The sequence below is a fragment of the Aulostomus chinensis genome, chromosome 12 (genome assembly GCF_037954235.1).
Source record: "Aulostomus chinensis isolate RoL2024-O1b breed Wild chromosome 12, RoL_Achi_v1.0, whole genome shotgun sequence".
In the NCBI taxonomy this organism is placed as follows: Eukaryota; Metazoa; Chordata; class Actinopteri; order Syngnathiformes; family Aulostomidae; genus Aulostomus; species Aulostomus chinensis.
This window is the reverse complement of record NC_141331.1, coordinates 11,447,903-11,470,798: the sequence shown is the minus strand read 5'-3', so window position 1 is coordinate 11,470,798 and position 22,896 is coordinate 11,447,903. Positions and strand designations below refer to the sequence as shown.

The 22,896-nt window shown below is 41.3% G+C and overlaps 3 protein-coding genes across 4 annotated transcripts; 1 reads left to right on the top strand and 2 right to left on the bottom strand.

Annotated features, from left to right (window-relative positions):
• Positions 1-156: 156 nt before the first annotated feature.
• On the top strand, positions 157-6,334 carry hspd1 (heat shock 60 protein 1). Its single transcript, XM_086220125.1, has 11 exons — positions 157-321; positions 1,458-1,633; positions 2,172-2,507; positions 2,586-2,681; positions 2,771-2,864; positions 3,082-3,250; positions 3,363-3,462; positions 3,858-4,103; positions 4,188-4,362; positions 4,504-4,682; positions 5,091-6,334. The coding sequence occupies exons 2-11, from the start codon at positions 1,460-1,462 to the stop codon at positions 5,250-5,252; spliced, it is 1,731 nt and encodes a 576-aa protein (XP_086076251.1). The 5' UTR covers positions 157-321; positions 1,458-1,459; the 3' UTR covers positions 5,253-6,334.
• Position 6,335: 1 nt separating this feature from the next.
• coq10b (coenzyme Q10B) lies at positions 6,336-15,233 on the bottom strand. The gene is made up of 5 exons (XM_086220126.1): positions 15,083-15,233; positions 11,493-11,648; positions 10,632-10,824; positions 9,111-9,212; positions 6,336-8,837 (listed from the first exon to the last, which is right to left on the bottom strand). Exons 1-5 carry the CDS (start codon positions 15,178-15,180, stop codon positions 8,670-8,672), a joined length of 717 nt encoding a protein of 238 aa, XP_086076252.1. The 5' UTR covers positions 15,181-15,233; the 3' UTR covers positions 6,336-8,669.
• Positions 15,234-17,090: 1,857 nt separating this feature from the next.
• Positions 17,091-22,438, bottom strand: cd302 (CD302 molecule). Of its 2 annotated transcripts, XM_086220124.1 has the most exons (7): positions 22,363-22,438; positions 21,880-21,998; positions 20,858-20,983; positions 20,661-20,771; positions 19,882-20,064; positions 18,979-18,999; positions 17,091-18,875 (listed from the first exon to the last, which is right to left on the bottom strand). In XM_086220124.1, the coding sequence occupies exons 2-7, from the start codon at positions 21,974-21,976 to the stop codon at positions 18,673-18,675; spliced, it is 741 nt and encodes a 246-aa protein (XP_086076250.1). In that variant the 5' UTR covers positions 21,977-21,998; positions 22,363-22,438; the 3' UTR covers positions 17,091-18,672. The 2 variants fall into 2 exon arrangements, with proteins under 2 accessions (XP_086076250.1, XP_086076249.1); XM_086220123.1 differs by lacking the exon at positions 22,363-22,438 and having other exon boundaries at positions 21,880-22,094.
• Between the last annotated feature and the right edge of the window lie 458 nt (positions 22,439-22,896).

Genomic DNA, 22,896 nt, shown 5'->3' with positions numbered 1-22,896 from the left:
TGTACCCGGGAACGAGCACTGACATAATTACGAGCCCATATACATCTCAGAGTTGAAGATTATATATAAATTATTAGAATAAGATATTTTAGTTATAATCCCAAGTTACATTTGAGAAGTTTTTGCTGATAATGTATTATATAGGCAATTCATTTTCATGAGGTATGTAGTTATTCATAATCAGGGCGGGCCGGTAAATTACCCGGATGTGAAAGACCATGTGCAGTTTCATCTGAACGCTCCTCAACTCTACTCAGTCGTTATATCATCCCGTCTGGCAGACGTGCATCTCCCAGAATCTACAAGATCTTTATCTCACAAGTAAGTGCTTTGTTTTATAAAGTCCTTAGAGCGAGTATTACAGGCGTACATCCCTTGCTCTTTGGTTTTGTGTTCGCAAAGAGGTAAAATATATCACGACATTTTCAAGCTAGCTTTCACCGCCTCTCGCTAACAGGTTTTACTACTTACGAGCAAGGACATGGATACTTGTGTGTTTCGACAGACTTTAAATTGCTGCCTTCGAACCGAAATGCTTGGATGGACGCTGATTTTCCTTGGTCTGGACCGTGGCATGCCGTGTCTAATAAACGTGTTATTTAAGTGACCAAAAGAATGCAACTTGAATGGTGTTATCGAGAGTATGTTATCCATAATCGTCTGTTTAATTACAAATGCGTGGGGTCGTTTCTCGCTGCGAGGGAGGCTGTCTGTGGGGATGGTGGCTCATCACGACGCTCAAAGATGAGGCAGTTCCGCACACGCTTTTACAATTTGACCTTGTGACGCACGACCTGAAGAGGACACGTGGGTTTACTAAGAAGGACTGATTTGATCTTGTACTTCAATAAAATCTTGCTAGTATCATCACTGGAACAGTTTTGAGTCACAAATATTGATGTCTTTTTTAATACATGTGATGAGGGGGGGAATTGGTTATTGGAGTAAACCTCGTTATACATATCAGTTATGAGTGGCTGACTTTTTTTTCTTCTAAAACTAAAATGTGCTGACTCACTGAAGTCGTGTGTAAACCTTTGAATAGACATGAGAAGCTGTGTGTTTGTTGGCCTCTGAGGGGAGTTGTCTGAGGATTTATTGACTACAATTAATCCCATGATGAAAAACGACAGAGAAACTAACAATTTAAACTAACTGCTGACTTCTGCAACTGGTGTATATTGTCAGTTGTGGTTGTTCACATTCAATCATCTTTAATTCTCTTTTAATTCTAGAAAGAGTAAGTTCATTCATTTTCTGGTGGCATGTCATACCACCAATGACCACTAGGTGCAGAGCTGACCTTTGTAACACATCTGTCCTCCAGTGGTACTGGGGGATGGACACCTGGACAGTAATCATTTAGCTGCAGTTTGCTTCTGGTCTTGCTGGAGACATGAATGGTCTTAACATGCTGAGAGATTCCATTAACTCCCCGCTGTCTTTCCTCTCAACAGCCATGTTTCGTCTACCCACAGTCATGAGGCAGGTGAGGCCAGTCTGCAGGGCGCTGGCTCCTCACCTCACACGGGGTTACGCTAAAGATGTGAAGTTTGGCGCTGATGCTCGAGCGCTCATGCTACAGGGCGTGGACCTGCTGGCTGATACTGTGGCAGTCACCATGGGCCCGAAGGTATTCAGAGACTATGGCTGCACAAATTATTGAAATCCAGACATGGCTTTTGACAGTTTTCCAATCACAGGCTGGCACAATATTTGATGAAAACACCATTTTTTATTAAATGTAGTTACATCTGTTCAATACAGATTCCCACAAAAGATCATACATTACTATTTTAATTTCTTGTTCAGTGAAAGTGACAATGCAATGATGTAACAATTAACTACATGTGTATTGCATGTCAATCCCGCACCTTGACATGATTTGTGCATCTGCATATTAATATAAAGTTGGTCTATTTATCCACTTAACAGCTATTTATACACTTAACCAGTTTTTAAGCTGGTTGGATGCAAAACTGCTTATTGTTTCACTTGTACTGTTACAGCTTCAGCCATATATGAAGTTGTCTATACTGCCATCTTCTCGCGGTATCATGTCACCTATTAAATTTTCTTCAAAACACACAGTTCTTTGTTTGCATCGTGTTCAGTTTGCCGAATGTTCTTGATGATTAAATGGAGGTATAATAAATGTCCGTCCACTCCAGGGTCGCACTGTCATCATCGAGCAGAGCTGGGGCAGCCCTAAGGTCACCAAGGACGGTGTTACCGTGGCCAAGAGCATTGACCTGAAGGACAAGTACAAGAACATTGGCGCCAAGCTAGTGCAGGATGTGGCCAACAACACCAATGAGGAAGCTGGCGACGGCACCACCACCGCTACGGTGCTGGCTCGAGCCATCGCCAAGGAGGGCTTTGACACCATCAGCAAGGGCGCTAACCCTGTTGAGATCCGCCGTGGCGTCATGATGGCAGTAGAAACAGTGATTGGAGAGCTGAAGAAGCTCTCCAAGCCAGTCACAACACCTGAGGAGATCGCACAGGTCAGGATCAGATAAGAAGCTATGGTAACTGTGCAGTTGCATGTAAACATACTAAAGCAACACTTTTTTTTTTCTCAGGTGGCTACCATCTCTGCCAATGGAGACACAGAGATTGGTAGCATCATATCTAACGCCATGAAGAAAGTCGGTCGCAAAGGGGTCATCACTGTTAAGGTTTGTTGCAACACTGACATTTTAAAAACATACTTGGTAACACAAGGGAATAGTTGGGTGACTGACACGAGTGTGTGTGTTTTCCTCAGGATGGTAAAACTCTTCATGATGAGCTGGAGATCATTGAGGGAATGAAGTTTGACCGCGGTTACATCTCCCCGTATTTCATCAACACCGCCAAGGGTAAGGACACACCCAGTTTTGCTTTTAGTTACTATTTGCTTCACTCGGTGTTGGTCTGAGGTCATTGAATCTCCCTTGTCCATAAAAAACATCCATCCATTTTCTATACTACTTACCTGTTTAAGGGTTGCAGGGTGGAGGGGTTGGTCAGACAGCCACTTTGAGCCATGCCTCCCTGTTCCATAAAAAACCCTCTTATCACGTTCTATCCTCCCAGGGCAGAAATGTGAGTTCCAGGACGCTTACTTGCTACTCAGCGAGAAGAAGATCTCCAGTGTCCAGAGCATTGTGCCGGCCCTGGAGATCGCCAACCAGCACCGCAAACCGCTGGTCATTGTGGCTGAGGATGTAGATGGAGAGGCCCTCAGCACCTTGGTTCTCAACAGGTACGTTTCCTGACACACACAACCAAGTAAGAGTTCAAAATATATGACTAATAACTTGAAAAATGTTAACCAAATTAGAGTTTCAAGGTTTTGACTGACTATGAATGTGCAGGCTGAAGGTTGGGCTGCAGGTAGTGGCTGTCAAAGCTCCTGGCTTTGGTGACAACAGGAAGAATCAGCTGAAGGACATGGCCGTCGCCACCGGGGGCACTGTAAGTCCACTCTTGACTCTTCTAATAACTGTTGGACATAAAATAAAACGTAGCAACTGTCAGTATGGTTCGGATGTCATTGCATTGTTTGTCCAGTAGAGGGCGCCATGTTCTGCTGGTGCACTGGCCTCATTGTGGACAATAGTTCGAGTAAATGTTCTACATGTTTGGACTATATTTGAAGGATCATTGCAAAAATGTGTTATGCATACATTTCTCAGTTTTAGCAAAATATATATGATGGCTATGTAGGTAAATGAATACACATCTGGTAATTTGTCCAACCAGTAATATGATCTGAATTTTTTTTCATTCCCAAACAACGGCCTCAAATATCCTGTGTTGGTCAGGCCTTCAAAGAGATGCAGGCTAATGTCGTTCTGTGGTGTTCCCAGGTGTTTGGAGATGAGGCCCTGGGTTTGGCTCTGGAAGACATTCAGGCTCATGACTTTGGCAGGATGGGCGAGGTGCAGGTGACCAAAGATGACACTTTGCTGCTGAAGGGAGGAGGCAACCCAGCTGACATCGAGAGACGGGCAGCAGAGATTGCTGAGCAGCTGGAGAGTACGACCAGCGACTACGAGAAGGAGAAGTTGAACGAGCGACTGGCCAAGTTGTCTGATGGTGTAGCTGTGCTCAAGGTGAGTCTCCAGGCAGGAGCTGATAGAGCCAGACGTCTTAGAGGTTCCTCCCTGAAATGAGGAGTTACGCCTCTGATGTTTCAGATTGGAGGGACCAGCGATGTGGAGGTGAATGAGAAGAAGGACCGCGTGACTGATGCGCTGAATGCCACGCGGGCAGCAGTGGAGGAGGGCATTGTGCCGGGTGGAGGCTGCGCCCTGCTGCGCTGCATCCCCACCCTCGACAGTCTAAAAACCGCCAACTCTGACCAGAAGATCGGTCAGTAAAGCAAACAAACACATAGTTCTTCCCTTTTTTATATCATCTGATACTTTAGCATTTGGCTTGGTATCATTCTAGGATTTTGGAGAGTTTCAGCATCTGCTCTAAATGTTCTCTTCTCACTCTGTTGCTCTGCAGGTGTGGATATCATTAAACAGGCGCTCCGTATCCCCGCCATGACCATCGCTAAAAATGCAGGTGTGGAGGGTTCCCTAGTGGTGGAGAAGATCCTGCAGGCACCTGCTGAGGTTGGCTACGACGCCATGCAGGGAGAGTACGTCAACATGGTGGAGAAGGGCATCATTGACCCCACCAAGGTACGGTCCTCCTCAGTAGCCCGTCTGCCTCTGACTTGCTTCTGCTTGATGTTAAAACCTGAATAGACTTCAAATCCAAACAAATTTACCAAGTTATTTTTGCCAAACCCAGATTTTTCACTTTCTACAGACTTAACGATTTTCAATTGAGACAATTTGAGGAAGTATTACACAAATTTGTCAGCAGCCATGTTAATTTTTTTTTAAGGTGCATTTGTAGTTGATGTGAAGAAGCTAGTGCTTCATATTTTGATCAACCTGTGGGGGGCAGCATATGACCTTCACCAGACTCTGTAACTTCCTTAGCATAACCCAAACTGTTCCAACACTTGGCAGTGGTCACAAACTTGGGGGCTCTTAAGGGACAAACCAGATTAGATTATTCTAACCATGTGTCCCCCTCCCCAGGTGGTGAGGACGGCGCTACTGGATGCCGCTGGAGTAGCCTCCCTGCTCTCTACCGCTGAGGCTGTCGTAACAGAGATCCCCAAGGAGGAGAAGGAGATGCCGGGAGGCGGCATGGGTGGTATGGGTGGCATGGGAGGAATGGGAGGCGGCATGGGCTTCTAAGCCCCTCCTCCTCATTTGTTCAACAGACTAAATGGCAGAGAGGTGCTGGGGGACAAAAGAACCCTCTTGAGTATCTGCACCCGTCTCCACCTGAATCTGCCCGAACTGACTGACCAGCAGTGTTGGAGCTGTGATTGGTTACCTCCACTACTTCATCAGATTCTGTCTCCTGCCTCTGTTGTGGGGGAGGCAGCATCGCCGACTGTGCTTCTCAACCCAGGATGAGAGCCCATGAGCCCAGTTACACCACACCAGAACCTCCTCTGGACTCATCCACATTCATAGTCTGTTTATCATGTAAGAAAAGTGTTTATCTGGATGATGCCATTTTGACCTCTGTTAGGGGTCAAGTGATTGTAGAGGTCTATGAAGAAACTAACAAAGTAAACATTCAGATGCTCCATATTGTTGTAGAGAGCAGGGCTGAAATAAGAGGAGATACTTGCCAGAAACGTCACTGTCCTTTTTATATATGTTGTCTTTTTTCGTTAATTTGTTTTTATATCATGGGTTTTGTTCAGCTAATTAAAGAGTTCAAGCTTGTCAGTTGATATGATTAAACCAAATTCCTCTCTTGACCAAGTTTCCGATTCATCTGGTGGTTGTAAAAGAGGTTCTTGCGCGTGACTGATTGGATTTAGTGCCTAAATTTGAATATCACCAGAGGCCTGACAGAGATTTACCATTGGAATAGTTTAATGATGTATTTTGTCGGTGATGTCAGCAGCCTACTGACCCACCGTCAGCCTCTATACTGCTGGTCGTACATCAGAAGACTGACCTCCATACGTGAATGATTCTACGAAGTGGAGCTCAAAGTATAAATGTGAAAACATGATGTCCTTGTGCTGTTAAACATTGCCCAGATTTTCCTGCGAGGGCTTCCATGTCCTCCAATACACGTGTGTGTGTGTGTGTGTGTATAAACCAGAAATACAGATACTGCAAACAGAAGTTAGAAGTTTCTCTACTGATATACTCCTACGCATAATGAAAAAGGAGATCATTCGACTTGTTTTGTATAATGTAGACATTGATTAATGGTGTTTTTATTTAATAAATTCAATTGTTCTGATGAGTTATTTTCAGCATTGACAGTTTCAGTTGTGGTGAGGTCACTGATAGTGCAAAGGAACTGCATACTGCGAGTGTATGAGAGGATGTTGGACACAGCTTCATTTCTCCCACATGAAGCAGTATGGAAGTGTTGTGATAAAACATCTATTACTGCAGGTTGTGAACTTCTTTCGTGACTGCTCCGCCTGTCCTGGTTCTTAATTGTTTGTCTTGGCTTGACCCTTCACCTCTTTATGGGGCTTGAGTGTCTGCATAGTGGGTGACTGAGATCAAATAAACTGTCATTATCATGATGCTAATGAACTACTGTACCAGGGTCAACAGTCAAACGCCCAGTCTTCCTTCACTGAGGGAAGCCTGAGGAGCTGAACTGAAGGGTTGCACTTGGCCAGTGGTGACACTTGAGACCTCATGACTGCTGAAAGGCAGCCAATCGTCATACCCGTGGCACGTCTATTCTTACCTCTCACATGACCTCCCCATTTCTGTGGCTCACACGGCCATGAGCCCCTTTACAGCTCAAATGAATAAATACATCAAAACAGCATCTTTCTTTTTGTTGAAAAAATAGTTTATAAATCATGCATCTTTAAAATCATTCGACACACATCCTTTACACAAAAACTCTCCCAGTCCCAGAAACTACACGCAGACACCCAGTTCTTCAAAAGCACTGACTACATGTGTGGTAGTTGCACTTCTTAAACTATATAATAAATATGATAAAATGATGCTTAAACAGCGATAAATACGCTGCCAGTAGGCTGAGAGGCACTGTGCAAGTGACGTGGCTTTAATAGTTGGAATAGTGGCGGCGCGACACAGGTCAAGGTGGGTGACCTCTGCTATGCCAGCTGGCCCCGTTTATTGATGGTGGTTGTACTTGCATTCACAGCTGCATTGAACAATGCCAATATTCCTGATATTGCACACACAAGAAAACTGCAGTATAATGTCCCATAATAATATCCAGCACATAGAAGATGAAATCCTGAACCCTCATTGACAGATAGAGCAGAATAAAAGGTACAGCAAGGTGGGTCTACTCCTGATAATACACAGTACGTCTCTAGACAGTCATCTGTACACTTCTCTTTGTAACACACACACACACACACATCAAACCATCATTCATGCACAAGTAGGTTGGTAGGAAGACAGTGGAGGTGAATGTTGAGCCAAGTTTCTCACCGCATGATCATTTTTTGTTATTTTGTGCCCTTTATACTGATCACAGAAATGTTCTGGAACTATTTGGACCCTGGTCTTGGTGTGCAGGTCTTGATGGCTCATCCCCTCAATGTCCTGATAGACGTGTCACTGACGCACGTGTAACCTCGCAGTGGGAGCCTTCAACAAAAACCTGACAATTCTTGTTTTCATTTCAGTTGCATCATATTGCAACAAACAGGCTTCACAGCAGAACATCACGCTTCATTTCACTGTTAGGAAACCGAATGCCTGTGGTCTTTCTGGTGACCCCTCAGTGGGTAGTCGGGCTAGACAGCTTTGTTCAGCACCTTCTTATGGTTTCCCTCTTTGGAAAGGAGCCTTAAGACACGGACTTGACCTACTCCAGTCGTTACATTTCTCCCTCTTCACCCCTGAGTCCAACTCTTCTGGCCCCACTGCGGGCTAATTTGCTAGGTGGTGCACAGGTGCCAAGAATGCACAACAAAACTGGCTCAAAAACTTGTTCTCTAAACTGGCCTCAAACAGGTAATTAACTGGTTGACAAAACTCCTGTTAGCTTGAGTTCCAATACTACATCTGCATAGAAATGTCAGTTTTTTTAACACAGCAGACAATAAGATCTAGTTTTCAGTCTTTCTTGCCACGCTGCCTCATCACCTACAATACATTTTATGAGCACATCCCCTAAAAGACAATTACTTTACAAACAGGCATCAAACATTCTTTACGTCAATCAATGCACGATGAAGTAGCTTTACAGAGCTGAGATGAAAGCTGAAGTTTCTCTCTGAGGCTTTTAAAAATGTGACCATGGGGTGGGGGTGGGGGGGTGATTTAACCCTGATTAAATTAAGAACTGTTCCAGGGAGGACCATTGAAGAGCTCGCCTGAAGGTTCTGAGAACTCAGATTTAGTTTCACGTCCAGAAGAACACATTCATAACCCGTGAGCAGAGTTTCTCAATCCTGCAGGGATTCATGACGGTGTTCAGCACCAAGGTCGTGGTTGGCTGCTGGGTCTAAGCGAGAGGAATTGTGTTGGTCGCTGCAGTGAGAAAGGCACTGGATTTGTCACTTAGAACACAGGAAGTCTCTTCTGTCTTTCAACTCTTCTGCTCACTAATCTCACTCTCTGTACATGATGACGCTACGTATGGTGCACCTCGTGGAACATGAGCTCACGAGGAATGGCCGTCTCTGCACCGTATATCTTGGAGGCGCGACGTTCAAATGCTGAAACCATCTGCTTGACCACCTCGTCAAAGAAGACGTGAGCTAGCTGGGAGTGGAGGAAGGAACGGAATTCAAAGGAGATCTGAGGAGGAAACAGAGGGAGAAGAGGGGACGACGTCAGCAGCTGAAATTGATATAAGGAACCTGTCAGAGATGTGTGTTTGTTTCCGTGTGTGCGTGTGCGCTTGTCTTTGGAGTCACTCTTAGGACTTGGAACTTGCAAATGTCATGCAGAGACATGGCCAGAGAGCAAAGGTTAAATCCCACTCTCTCACTTTCTCTGCTTCACATGAGCCTGTATGAATGTTCAACTGTTATATTGGCTATGTAACGTCAGCCAGTATTTATGACTCACAGCGAAGTCCACGGTGCAGGTCCGAGGGTAGCCCGGGAGGCCTGGGCTGAAACGCCACACTGTCTCCAGGTGGTTGAACAGCTTTCCATCTGAGCAGGATGCCTGACAAGACAAATACACACATCTGTAGGCCCGTGAGGACTTTAAGGGGATAAACAAAACTGGAACCGCCTTCATGACAACACAAAGCTGCTGCTTATGACCCTGTATACAGCTCACCGGTGACCACCATCTTTTAGAGCTGCTATGGTTTCAGAAGTCAAGGCAAGAACAGTTTACATAATTACCTTAAGGAACTGCTCACCCCATAAGTCATTACAATCAATATTTCAATCAACATTTTCACCCCAATGTTGTTTAAAATGACTGCATTTAGTATCAACTGAACATTTTGGTTGTGGCTAGCTAACTTGTCACTGCTGTGTAATTAATTATATATAATATTTGATCACATTAGATCTGCAGCCAGGTATATTATAAGTACATATATTATATTTAGAATTGTATATAGTATAAATTCTACATAAACATGTTTTTTTCTTATGACGTTATGGTGAATATTATCACCTCCTTAAAATAATTGCCTACGTTATTATTTTGACAGGGCGGCACGGTGGTGCAGTGGTTAGCACTGTCACCTCACAGCCGGGTTCAAGTCCCGGCTTGAGCACGGGATCTTCCTGTGTGGAGTTTGCATGTTCTCCCTGTGTCTGCATGGGTTCTCATGGGCCCTTTACTGGATCAGTTTGACACCCCTGCTCTGAAATGACTGAGAGTGTGAATGGTTGTCTGTCTTTGTTTGCCCTGTGATGGACTTTTTTGCCTATAACAACCCCTTATAATGTTTTTTTGTGTTTTCTAAAAACTTGATAGAATGACTTTGGCGATTATTTTAAGAAGGCGATGATATTCAGCTTCTCTATGGAAAGAATGACTGGTAGTTTCATGTCTGGAAGCCCAGCGTAGAGATTTAGTGTCACATAAATATTCTAACATTATTAAAACAATAATCGAGACATCATGGAGCAATTACGGTCATATACAATGCTGTGCTATGGGAGGCCTGAGCTAATAAATCAAAATGCTGCCATGGTGAATGGATTGCTTGGCTCCAAGGACCTTTAACAACCTCAATGCTTTGTTGTGGACTCTCAGGCTCTCATCTATACAGTCCCTTCTGTCAAGATGATCTTCGTTCAGTTTAATTAATAAAACTTAAGATGATATCATATAAGGTCCAAATGCAATCACGATGTGCTGAAGTTGTTGTCTGTGACTTTTTTCCTTCCAACAGGACTGAAAAAAAATGTAACAAAAACAGCAACTTCCACTGATTCAGACCAAAGCAAACTGACCACAGTTAGCAATTACACAGTATGACATACTAATATTAACACATTTTACTATAGTTGTATTTATTTGTGTATACTTGGCTACGGAAATTTACACAAATGTTTTGGCATCTTCGTTATCGCTCAAACTCAGTCAACCAACATGAGCCTGGGGGGGCCAGTAGTGTACCTTGACCATGTGGGGGCGCACTGTGGTGACAAGAGATGTGTAGTTCTCCACAACAGGTGGAAATCCCACTGACAGTTTGGCTTTGCAGAATCCAGCTCGTTTGAACACCAAATCTGATTTCTTACACCAGGGAACAAAATGGCGGTAGTTTTCCACACCGGCAACCACTTCATATATCTCCTGCATGGAATACCTGAGGAGTCAGGGAACAACAATTAGCACTCTGTGTACAAACACGTCCATGCGGAGCTGCACGTCAGAGAACCAGATGAGGGTCACCTGTCATGACATAACCCTAAACACGGCTGCCACCGTAAATCATGAATGACCCAGTAAAGGCTGAAGTAGGTCAATGGGGCTGATAGAGGGAGAGAGGAGGGGCAGACAGAGCAGAGGTTGAGAAAAAATTAAACAGTGCAGAAAAGGGAGAGCAATAAAACAAACTAAATAATAGTAAAAGTAAATAAGCAGATGGAGTCTTTGAGTCACAATACAGTTATATAACTGCGTCGCTCCAGCTGAGGGACACAGTTGCTGCTACTTGATCTATTTATACAACCAGATTTAGAGATTGTGGCCTCTGTGGAAGGACACTTAGTGCGTCATACAGAGACGAATTTGACCGTCAGCAAGGGCGCTAGGATAAAGTTTAGTCACGAAATGCAATTATAAAGACATATTTCAGACTCCTGTTATCAATATATTCCACTTTTGTCTCTCAATATGTTTCATTATTACATTTTAAGAATTTTGAGCTAAATTTACAACTAAAAATGCGAGTATCTTGAATGAAATTCCACAGGAATGTAAGAGGAATGTAGCAAATGTCCTATGGGATCAATACTGAGACTAAATACACACCCAATGATGCGTCTCTCCGAATATTCTTTCCTTTTGGAGAATGAATCGGCGAGGTTGAAGAAGCTGCGAACCGGCAACACAATTCCACGCCCTGGCATGGCTGCACTCAACAGTGGGGGCAAACGTGTCATGAGGATCCCACATGATGCCAGGTATCTGATCACAAAACAAACATTAAGGACAGGGCAGGGTCAGAAACCATTGTCAGAATTTCAATCAAGTGAGTGAGCTCTGCTAAACCACAAAACCAGACAGGGCTGAAGCACATACTTCAGCTTTGTGGCTTTCATAAAACAACAGAGCAGTAATGGGAGAAAATATGATGTGGAATCACAAAGGCTGGTCTTGATCAACTCTTGAACCACGCCAATGGTGACTCACGATCTAATCCAGCACAAAGCCTGATGTGAAATCGAATCAGTCCTTTAATTCATGTGAATCAAGAGTGAAGTTGCAACTAAAGTCTTTGTTCCTTGGAGATGGAACATGTTACATGGAAAACTTCCTGCAACACCTGCTGTTTGCCATTCTCATCAAACTCGTTGCAAAAGGTGCAGGTGCCAGTAAATCAGAATGAAAAAAGGTCAAGGGCACCAACATGAGTGGGAGCACTGGAGACCTAAAACCACCCAGCCGTGTGCCTGCGTGCCTGCTCTATACTGGTACTCCATGTTTGGCCTGAAGTAAGTGTGTGTGTGTCTGTGTGTGTGTGTAGGATCAGGTTAATAATTAGGTTTTAACTGTATTCAAACTACCTTTTAACCAAAGTACTTTGGGGTTTCATTCTCCTTCACCCACTCACACACAAATGGCTACAAGTTCAGCTGTTAAGACTCTGACAGTGACATGCTTTGTCAAGCTGGAGGTTTAACCACGCTGCTGTGAGATATCATAATGGATGACAGCCATCATGCTCTCAAATAAAGATGCTGTCTCACAAGAGAAAACATTTGTGACCAACGCTTAAGTCAAGTATTTCCTACAATGTTTTGCTATCAAATTAATTCCTTACACAATAAATAAGCCAGTAATCAGAAAACAAAATTACAGTAGAATACAGTTTATAGTTTTTACATGAGATTACTTTGATCATGCAAAAAAGACTTAATCTAGTTCCAGCTTCTAAAATTTGAGGATTTTTTTGGTCTTCTTTGGTTTATATACTAAATTTAACATGTTTGGATTTGGAATTATGATACTCATTATCAGGGCAGCTGCAGCCTATAAAATCATTCCTAATGTATGTGTTAAAGATCCACTTCCTGTAAAGAATTTTTGCACATCATAATCCATAACATTAAACATTATCTATTATTTCCTCTTCTACAGAGAGAAAGCACTTTCACAATATCTCCATGTTTTCTGTGCAAAATTCATTTGTATTGCTCAGGATTTGATGCAGATGGTGGACAGGAATACCTTTTTATGGCCCTCAAAGTATACTGTACTCTGTTTATTTCATGTTGACAATTGTGAAGTTACCACAAAAATGCCACTATACATTTACAAATGCTCCATACTGGTATTATTGAACACAGTTTGTATGAGAACAGTGTGATATACTTGTCCATAGGAGAATCGGTCATGTGTGGCTTAGAAATAAATTACAACTCAGATGCTGCTACTGGTGGCAGAGGCAGCCTGTGGGGTTGACAGATCTGTCAGACCGCGGTTTGAGTTGTTTATGTTGTCTGGCAACGCCTGTTACTTTTCCACAATGTCCCTGGCACTGAATGGTTTGGAAGCACAACACAGCTCTCAAGGGATGTTTAGTCTAGTTGTTAAAACACCTCTTAATGGGAAGTGACAAGTATCAGTCACTGAAATCATCGGCTCAAAGCCACACGACCTATTCTGTGTTAAGTATGATGTACTGCTCAGAATTCCTCCTTCATTACACACAGCCCATTCCCTAGTACAGCTGAAATGTGGCCACATGATAACTCAAACTGACAGGTCAATGCAACCTCCAAAGGGTACAGTTGCACGACACAACCATCATATAGTAGACAAAAAGAGATTAAGTGCACAGTTAATACTGCAGACTCTCAAGTCTGGTGGGAAAAATATTGCACAATAAACCTTTTGTGAGCTTGTAACATCCATTATGGGGACTAGGCTTTTTTCACTTTTTAACAATATCCCAGGTCCCAAAACAATGTGCCAAAGGCTTTCTTTGCTTGCAGGGAACCCATCTTATGCAACACCCACTAGCTGGCAAGTTGGAAAAAAAAAAATCCTCAACAAGCCTGCAATGTAGGCTTTTGAACCACCGATAAAAAGGAATGAGCAGATATATTGCAGGTATATAGGTGCTAATAAACTGGGAAAAAAACTAAAAAGATAATTTGCCCTTCACACAAAATGCTTGAAAGACAACATTTTTAGGGGGGAAAAAGTTTCAGAATTCAAACAACCTAGTATTCTCCTGAATTTTTTTTAATGTGCCACCTTTGAGGGCCAGAGGTAGGATTCCTGCTCTAAGCTGTGCAACTTAAGAACTCTGATTCGTACACAAGTGACAAACTTTCTATAACATAGAGATAAGAGTGACATCCGTGCTTGATTTGAACACATGTTTTGTAAAAAGATATATTGAAAACATTTTTCCTCTCAGTGAGCTAACAAAAATAAAATACAGCTAAAATGTGCAGATGGAGTACTTATTGCTGCTGATAATTCTTTTAGCTAAATTTTTCAAGCAGGACTTTCCAAATTGTAAGATAAATAGATAGATAGATAAATAGAAAGATTGATAGATACCACAAGGGACATTATTATGTTCCTCAGCATATTCAAACAAAGTTGAGGGAGAAGGATAATGAAATAAATGAAAAAGCAGCATTGCAGATCAACTGACAAAAAAATGAAAACTGAAAAGAACACTTAATACAATATACATTAAACAGTAATGGTAAGAAATGTTGGCATTATAAAGCAATATAGATCAGTGTACCAATGAAATTTTTTTTTAAAGTCCAGTGGGATATAAAATTTACAATACACACGTGTTTAATAGTCATTTAGAGGCTGTAATTTGTGGTACCATTAAAGAGAAGTAAGGGTGAAAATAACTGTTGTATTATACTGTATTGGGTTTATCTAGGTCAGGGGTGCCCAGACTTTGTTCCTTGGTGGGCCAACATATATCGTGTTCAGTATATTTTTATTATTTCATATTTCTATTAATACTATTAAAATTTCACTATTTATTTTTGTACGTGGCAGGCCAAATGTGGCCCCTGGGCAGCACCTTGACCAGCACTCTAGGTGTATTTAATGATTTGGCAAACACTTCATACATTACTTCTCTCACCTCAGTAATTTAAGGTTGATTTATATTATTCAAAGCAATCCAAGTAAAAGTAGTTTCACGTAAGAGAAACGCAGTGACCTCATACGCTAAGAAACAGTTTAACCTCTTCCAAATAACTGAAGTTTCAGTTTCAGTGTCTTTTAACAAACAGGTTGAATTCGTAGATACATTTTGCTAGCAGTTAGCTTGAAACTTACTATCTTTACATTCAACAAAACAACTTGCTACATTGGTCTTGTCAGTAATATAAAGCTTTAGAAGTTCAAATGTTTACCTTACGTTGTTCTTCGAGTGAATTTCCCGGTTGGCTGTGGATGGTAACTGCTTCATGCACTCAGCCACTCTCCGTAGGCTGCCACTGCCTCTCGCCATCTTCTCTTGTTTGACAGGTTCCTTCTTCTCTCACTCGCTAAAGCCAAGTTGACAGACGAAGAAGTTGGTCCCGCCTCCTCTAGATGCCAGTTTACGATTGGTCGATAGGCGGACATTGGGAGATTTGATTGGCCAGTTATGTTATTCGTCAGCCGATACGGAATACGCAAGGAATGTCACGAGACAGGAGGATTGCACTTCATCGGTCTCCCTTGTCATCGACGTTGCCCTACTTTACAGTGTTGAAAAGTTAGAAGAAAATACTTCTCTCTACTTTTTTTTTTACGTTGAAATCTTATAAATCAAAGCAAGTCCTTTTGATGTAAAAGTTATTACAGTAGACTACAAGTGTAAATAGGTTGTGCTGGGCAAATGCTGTCAGTTGCACCATCTTTACAGAACGTAATGATGAAGTAATTATTACTCTTGACAGGTCCATGTAGTGTACAAGTGTGTACTACTGCTTTATACCGTCCATTTGTATCTCTTACAGATTAAAAAAAACCAAAATCTCGTCAACAATACAGCCACAGTAAAAACTAACTACGCAAACAGACACAACTCCATGTCGGCAGTTGTCATGGAAACGTGAAGCCACGGATGTATTGGAAAAGAACTGCCTGGTGATTTTTGCCAATGAAACACACAGCGGGGCGTCAAAAACATATACATTCTACATATATACATATATATATATATATATATATATATATATATATATATATATGTATATATGTATATGTGTATATATACACATATACATATATATGTATATGTGTATATATATACACATATATGTATATGTACATATATATATATGTATATGTGTATACATATATATATATATATATATATATATATACACACTCACACACGCATATAGAGTACATTAGACAATATTATGCTTTATTGACACTGACGTACACATTCATGGGGGGAACACTATCTGTTACAAGGCAAGTGTCTCATACAAAGCGTTACAATAAAAAAGACTAGTGTGTCAGCACAGTGATAATTGTCGTCACCGTTTTTTGGTGCCGTTTTTAGGTCCCACTTCTCAATTTCTATTGAACTTTGTCACAGTTAGACTTTTATGGAGGCTGGCAAATATGTAAGAAACATTTAGTTACTATCACCGCCCCACTCAAAACCTTGTATTATAATGTGGAGGATGACTAAAGGCTCGGTTCAGCAGTCGTCTTTCCAGGTAGCGAACACTTTGAACTCTCTCTCGTCGAAGAGCTGACTACTTCTTCTCGTGACGTCAAGTACTGATGCCACAGGTGTGCAGCGCCCTCTGGTGACTAATGCGCATAGCAATAATAACAAATGTATCCTAGTAATGTTCCCATAGTAAACAAACAAGCAAAACAAAAAAACAAAGGATAAGTGATGTAGCACTCGTATTTTTTTGGACCTTAGCAGTTTTAATGGGTAGATTGTGTACGCACCCTGAATGTTGGCTCACACCGAGAAATTATGTTTCTCCACATTCAGACCCTTTTCATCAGCAAAAGTGAGAAGACAAATAAGATGTTTTGGTGTTTTTTTTGGTGTTTTTTTTGTATTACCATATCATAGGATTTAAATTTCATCTAAAGCTGCTTGAGACCACTAGGATTTATTTTTCTCAGAGCATTTAATAGTTCAATCAGAAATCTGTAGTTTTCCAACAGCAACTACTCCCTCAAGCTGTACCGATCTAAATATTGTTCCTGATATCAGAACCCTGTGATACGTCGAGGGAGAATTCGTTTCTTTTCGGCACTGGGAGCCATGACAGAAATTTGGATTGAATCTCCCACCTGATGGCCACATGTAGTCATTACATGGAATGCTTTGAGAACTTAGTCAATCAGCCGGGAAAAAAATATTGAAATACTTGTATTGTTTCAAAGAACAATAAACACTTATAGGAAAACAAACTTTATTCAGAAAATAAGCAATGGCTCAGGTGCTAAATTAGTGTCAAACATTAAATCACAGAAGCTTTTATACAATTACAATGTGTAACAGCAATCATTCCACATAAATATACCAAAAATCTGGTCTGTGATGCCACAGGATGGTTTATTTACGATGTTTTTAAAAGTGTAACTATAATAATACTACATTTTATCTCACAAGGCAGCAAGAATACAATTAATACATCAAAAAATACACGTCTGATTATGCAACACTGATAGATCATGACAAAAGCCTCGAAAGTATCTGGAAATCACAGAAGACACTTTATCACAGCATAGTTTTCAACAAATATTGGCTTTCATTTTCAGTATTTGGTAACAGAATAAAGAGAAAGGTTTTTTTCCCCTCTAAAAACAAAATAGTTGGCAAAATCTTCCACCACTGCCGTTCAGCGCAGAATTCAGGACATCTCTGCCCGTTAGGATGCTTTCGGATGGTTTTACGTTCCAATACAGGAAATATAATCTGCTTTGTGGATGGCAAAACTCCACATCAATAGCAACATTTACATGCATGGTGTAATCTAGCTTTTCCTCACTAAGCTTTTTACATGTGTTCTTAATAACCTGTGAGCGAAAAATACTGTATCCTGCTTGGAGGGAAATTCACATATAGAAAGGCGAGTTGTTCTGACAAAACAACACATTATAAATTTGTCAGGATTACTAGAAACGTGGATTTCAGAGGCACAAATCTATCAGCAGGGACTCTGCATGAAATTTTTTTAGAGCGCCACATAAACATGTGATTGTTATACGAGAGGAAACTCCACCAACACATATGCTTTAAAGCTTGAGGCCATTGTTGGGACAAAGTGTCCTTTGTAATTTTCCTCTTCCATAGGGCAGGAACAAAAAAATTGGCAATATATTGCAATAAAAAATGAATGCGCAGGTGCCAAATATTGATATTCTTATTACAGCAGCTGGTATCAACTGATTGACCCCAAGACGTGTCTGTGGAGGCTTTAACTCTGCACTTTGGCTGACTTGAAAACTAAATTCAGTCGTCAATGTTTTTTTGTGAACAAAAGCCACAATGCCGTAGGCAAATATATAATCCCTGCTTTTTAGGTGTATTTCTTCTTCAGTTGCACAGTTATTGTGATGTAACCTAGATTGATTGTCTTTAAGTAAACAGATTATCGCAGAATCACTGTATTTACCTCGAGTTATTCCCACCTATGCTTTTATGGGAATGGAACTCCAATGAATTCCTTCCTCCTTCAATGAGCAATAGTGATTTGTGTTTAATGTGAAGAAAAAGTGAGCTCAAAAGCAATTCAAGCGACATGTTGTGCCAGATTAACAACCGGATGAGAGAATTAACAGAAGATTCTTTGTTAGTGTGTGTGCCTAGTTACAGATTTGTATTAAAGCCTGTTGCCACTTTGCCTCTCAAAATGCACTCTATTATGACATCACTGCATTAACCCAAAACTGCATGTGTTACCGTTCCAAGAGTGGACTTCACCCCACGAGGAAGGCTTCTTTTTTGATAACACGGACCAGAGAAGGCCTCTTCCTATGTCATGCTGTCAGTCTCCTCAGCCTCCACCAGGCAGGACTGGTCGTTCTGCAGGACTCGGAACGGCGGGTGGTACTCAAATGCTGTGACGATTGAGGAGCCAACATTATGTTTCTGGTGCAGGAACCAAATAACTGCAGAGACTCCCATGATCGCGACCACGCTGAGAATGACCAGGGCTGACAGCAGTCCATTTGGCTCTGAAGAGGACAAGTAACAATAGAAGGAAGGCCACTACTGTGAACACCAAGTCTCAGCAGAATTAATAAAACAGTAAATGAGGTGTGTTACACGTTCACTTACTTTGCCTGACTTCCTCCGCTTCTGAAAAGGAAAGAATATGTCATGAGGAAATGAGGGGAGAAAAATCCCACCCATGTTTTCTTTTTAAAAGTTTAAATTAAGTGTTGATTCAAGGAATATGCAAACTTCCATCCATCCATTTTCTATACCACTTATCAGTTAAGGGTCGTGGGTGGGGGGGGTGGGGGGTCATCCTCCCCTGGAGCCAGACAAGAAGATAGATGCCCTTCTCTCCAGTGTGTGAACTGAGACCCAGCTGACTGCTATTTAGTCTAGCATGCCTCTATCAAAGGTTAACAAATACACTATTCAACACACAGCTGAACGTTGTAATTTTAGAATAAGACAAGAGATAAGAAAGTCTGAACTAATTTTCTGACCAAAAATATGGGCGCAGTGAATTGATGCAGCACCTCAAATGCCCAATTTAACACAAAGGAAACATGACGACTGGAGAAGTGAACAGTGCTGCTAATCACGGCCGACATTGAGAGAGAGGATGAGGATGAATGCTTCTAGAAAATAAGATCCTGAACCTGGTCTATTCTGAACCAGAATTTACAGATGGAACCACAGGTTTTCAAATCCAAGCAGGCAAGATGCAGGTATGCTAACCTGGCGTCATTCATTGTCCTAAGCCAATTAGCATGATAAATGGTAGTGGATGGGTAAGATGCAGGTATGCTAACCTGCCCATCCACTACCATTTATCGAGCTAAGCTAACTAACAGTTAGCCGGATTCAGCTCCCTTATGCACACAGAGAAGAGAGGTGTATCTACCTTTTTGTCTGGCTCTGAGGAGGATTGAAGGTAAGCATTGGAATGTTCTTTTAAGCACCGACAGATATAAAATCAAATGCACACACACGCACACACACAGTAAGTGTTTTTATGTTTCTTACTCTGAGCAGTCTCACAGATCACTCCATTCTCCACATCATCCTGGCAGCTGACACTTTCCCACTTTCCCGTGCTGCTGTGCAGAGCCACACATGTATCCAGGGGCACCAGGTCTGATGGAGCATCACCATCTCCCCAGTTGGTGTATTTAACCGGGTCCTCGCCCAGCCACCTCATGTCATCACCTGACAAGATTGAGCAGTCAGAGGTCCAGCATCAGCTTTACATAATTCAGTCCTAGAAGCTGCACTTACCTGTTAAAAACACAAGACTATTATTGAAATGGATCAGTGATAAGAATCATTTTCTTCCTGAATATTTTATGTCATTTGATGTGTTGTCAGTGTGTTTTACTTCCCCTGCAGTGCTTTCCCAACATCGTTCAATCACAGGATTTCCTGATTTTGTACCAGAATTTACAAAAGATGTGTTGATGTCATACGAGCTTTAAAGTAGTCGTGACTGGTAGATCAGAGATATACTACTTATCTTGATTTCCTTGACAAAAATACAAGAAATACCAAAAACAGATCGAAACCCAACATGCAAAGGAACTCCTACAACTGGATTTAAAAAAAAAGTGGAACTGACTTGTTCCTGTCAAACTGGCAGAAAAAGCAATGTCTGTACAAACGATTTGAACACATTTTCATAATGTGACAAAACTCCAGAAACTCCAAAACCTCAAAAACAATTCTTGTACACTTGTGTTTTCGCCCATTTCTAATCTTGGAGGTGAGACATTATTTTTTCCACAGGCCTTCAGTCACATGATACTTACTGTCTGTATCATAATACATTCCCAGCCACACATTGACATTGCCTTTCCACACCTCTGGGCTATATTTAATGACAAAGTCATTCTCCGCAGCACTCTGGATGGTCAAAAGCTCTGTTGAGTGAAGAGGGACAGAGTCACACACACAAATAATACAGCCCATTTGTCATTTTCTCTAAAATATTTAAAACAAGATTTACCAAAGCTTTGGCAGAGTGTTTTGGCTCTGGGAAAAGTGTAACTTTTGATTTTGTCTTCTGTTCCATGGACAAAGTGATAACATCGGTCTCCAAAAGGCACCCAGGTGCGTCCGTCTGCAGGACAGTCTGGACAAAACATGGAAGTGGAACAGAATGATTTGACTCCTGAACTATGTGTGTTTAATTCTGTGTAGGACGGTTAAGCAGCTACGGGGGAACATAAACCACACACACTCTATGAAAGATGACAAAGCCAGCTTATATAACCAAATCATTGCTTTTAAATATTGCAGCAACTGTGTGTCATGTGTGGCTGTAAAAAAAAAAAAGAAAAAAGAAAAACAAGAAACAAAAAAAACCTGACAAACTGGGCTTCCTGACTGCTGAAGTTGATAAAATGTCCTCTTTATTGGTGCAACTAAAAAGTGCTTCCATGTAAATGTCTGACCATTTTATGATTAATTTGTGTTCCTCCTTTTAGAGCTTGGCATTCAGTTACAAAGTGACAGGTCTGTTAGCTGAAAAATATTCTGAAGTTTCCAGTTTATCCGAGATATCTCGGTGTCAACAAACTAACTTTAAAAGGTGATACTCTTTAAAAATAAGTAGGCCAAACTTAATGCCTGAACTTTATTGTGGTGCTATGAACATCTGGTGAATATTATTGGATATCATTTGCAATAAAAGCCACTGGTTTTTAAATAATGTGCTTCCAACAAATCTGACGACGCCAAAAGTCTAAATCAAAAGCAGCTTTTTTTAACCAATAAATAAATAATAAATAAAGACTTTAGATGGCAGGCAACTTTGCACACGTTTTGCAAAACTTTTTGCTGTATTCCAAATAACAGTGTCGACATTTAGAATATGTCCAGAAATAATATTTGAAGATCGGAAACCTTATCAAGTGAACCCCTACACTGAACAAACACAAGAGCACACACGCATTTAGACAGGCCTGCTAAAGTCAAGCACACGGTAACATTGGCACGGTAGCTGAGAGTTGTGAAGCTTTCACGTACCTCCCGTCAATCCCAAATGCAGCTGGATCAACAAGACAAAGACACCGCAAGACAGAGATGTTGATCGGGAGCGGTGGGTTTTCTGCACCGACTCCATGACAGCGAAGGCAAAAACACTCCTGTTGCACCAAAAGAAAAGCAAAAAAAATAGTTTCTGACTTCCTGCTGGAGGGTCATCGACAACGTGAGCGAAATAATCCCACCCACACACTCACAAACATGGCTTCAACGAGCTGCCTGCATGTTACGACGATTCAAGACTATGAAGTGAATACAAAAAATGTAAATAAAAAATAGGGCTAATAATTGGTTTTATTTTATATTTTTTCCAAACACCGTCATATATTCAGTGTTGTCCATGATAAATAAACAAATAAATAAACGATAAAAAAATCAATATTTTCACTCAACAGCCATTTTTACATTGTCTGAGTAAATTTAAAAGACATTTTCCCCATTCTTATATGATATATTTTACCTAACCTGCAACTTCACCCTGTTCCGAACCTCCCATCCCTGCTACACCGAACCAGAACCCGAGCCACAGCCACAGCCGAGACCCGACAGCAGGCGGCGCTGTTATCGTTGCTTCGTCTTGTCTGATGCTGCGTTCAGATATCATGCTATGTGTGGGAGATTTGACGACCATTCAACCCGCGACCTGTTCACGCATGTGGGAGCACATGTTATATTCACATAATTAATTCGTTTTTAGAGTCATTAAATATTGATCTTTATCCAGGGTTAAGGAACGGGGTTTTTATACGTATCTTCATCAAAGCTTCCAGGATTTCACCACTTGTTATTCCGATAACTCCAAGATTCATAAACGCAGCATGCGCCTACGGTCCATAAAGGTACATTTACGGGGATTTATTTGTTTCAGCCATCGATGTTTGCTTCAAATTTAACTCCGGGAAACTATTCTGGACATTTTACACTATTCATTTAATCTTGAGTGCTAAATTATTAATGTATTAGTCAAACAATAGACTTAATACTTAAAGTATTTTTGTT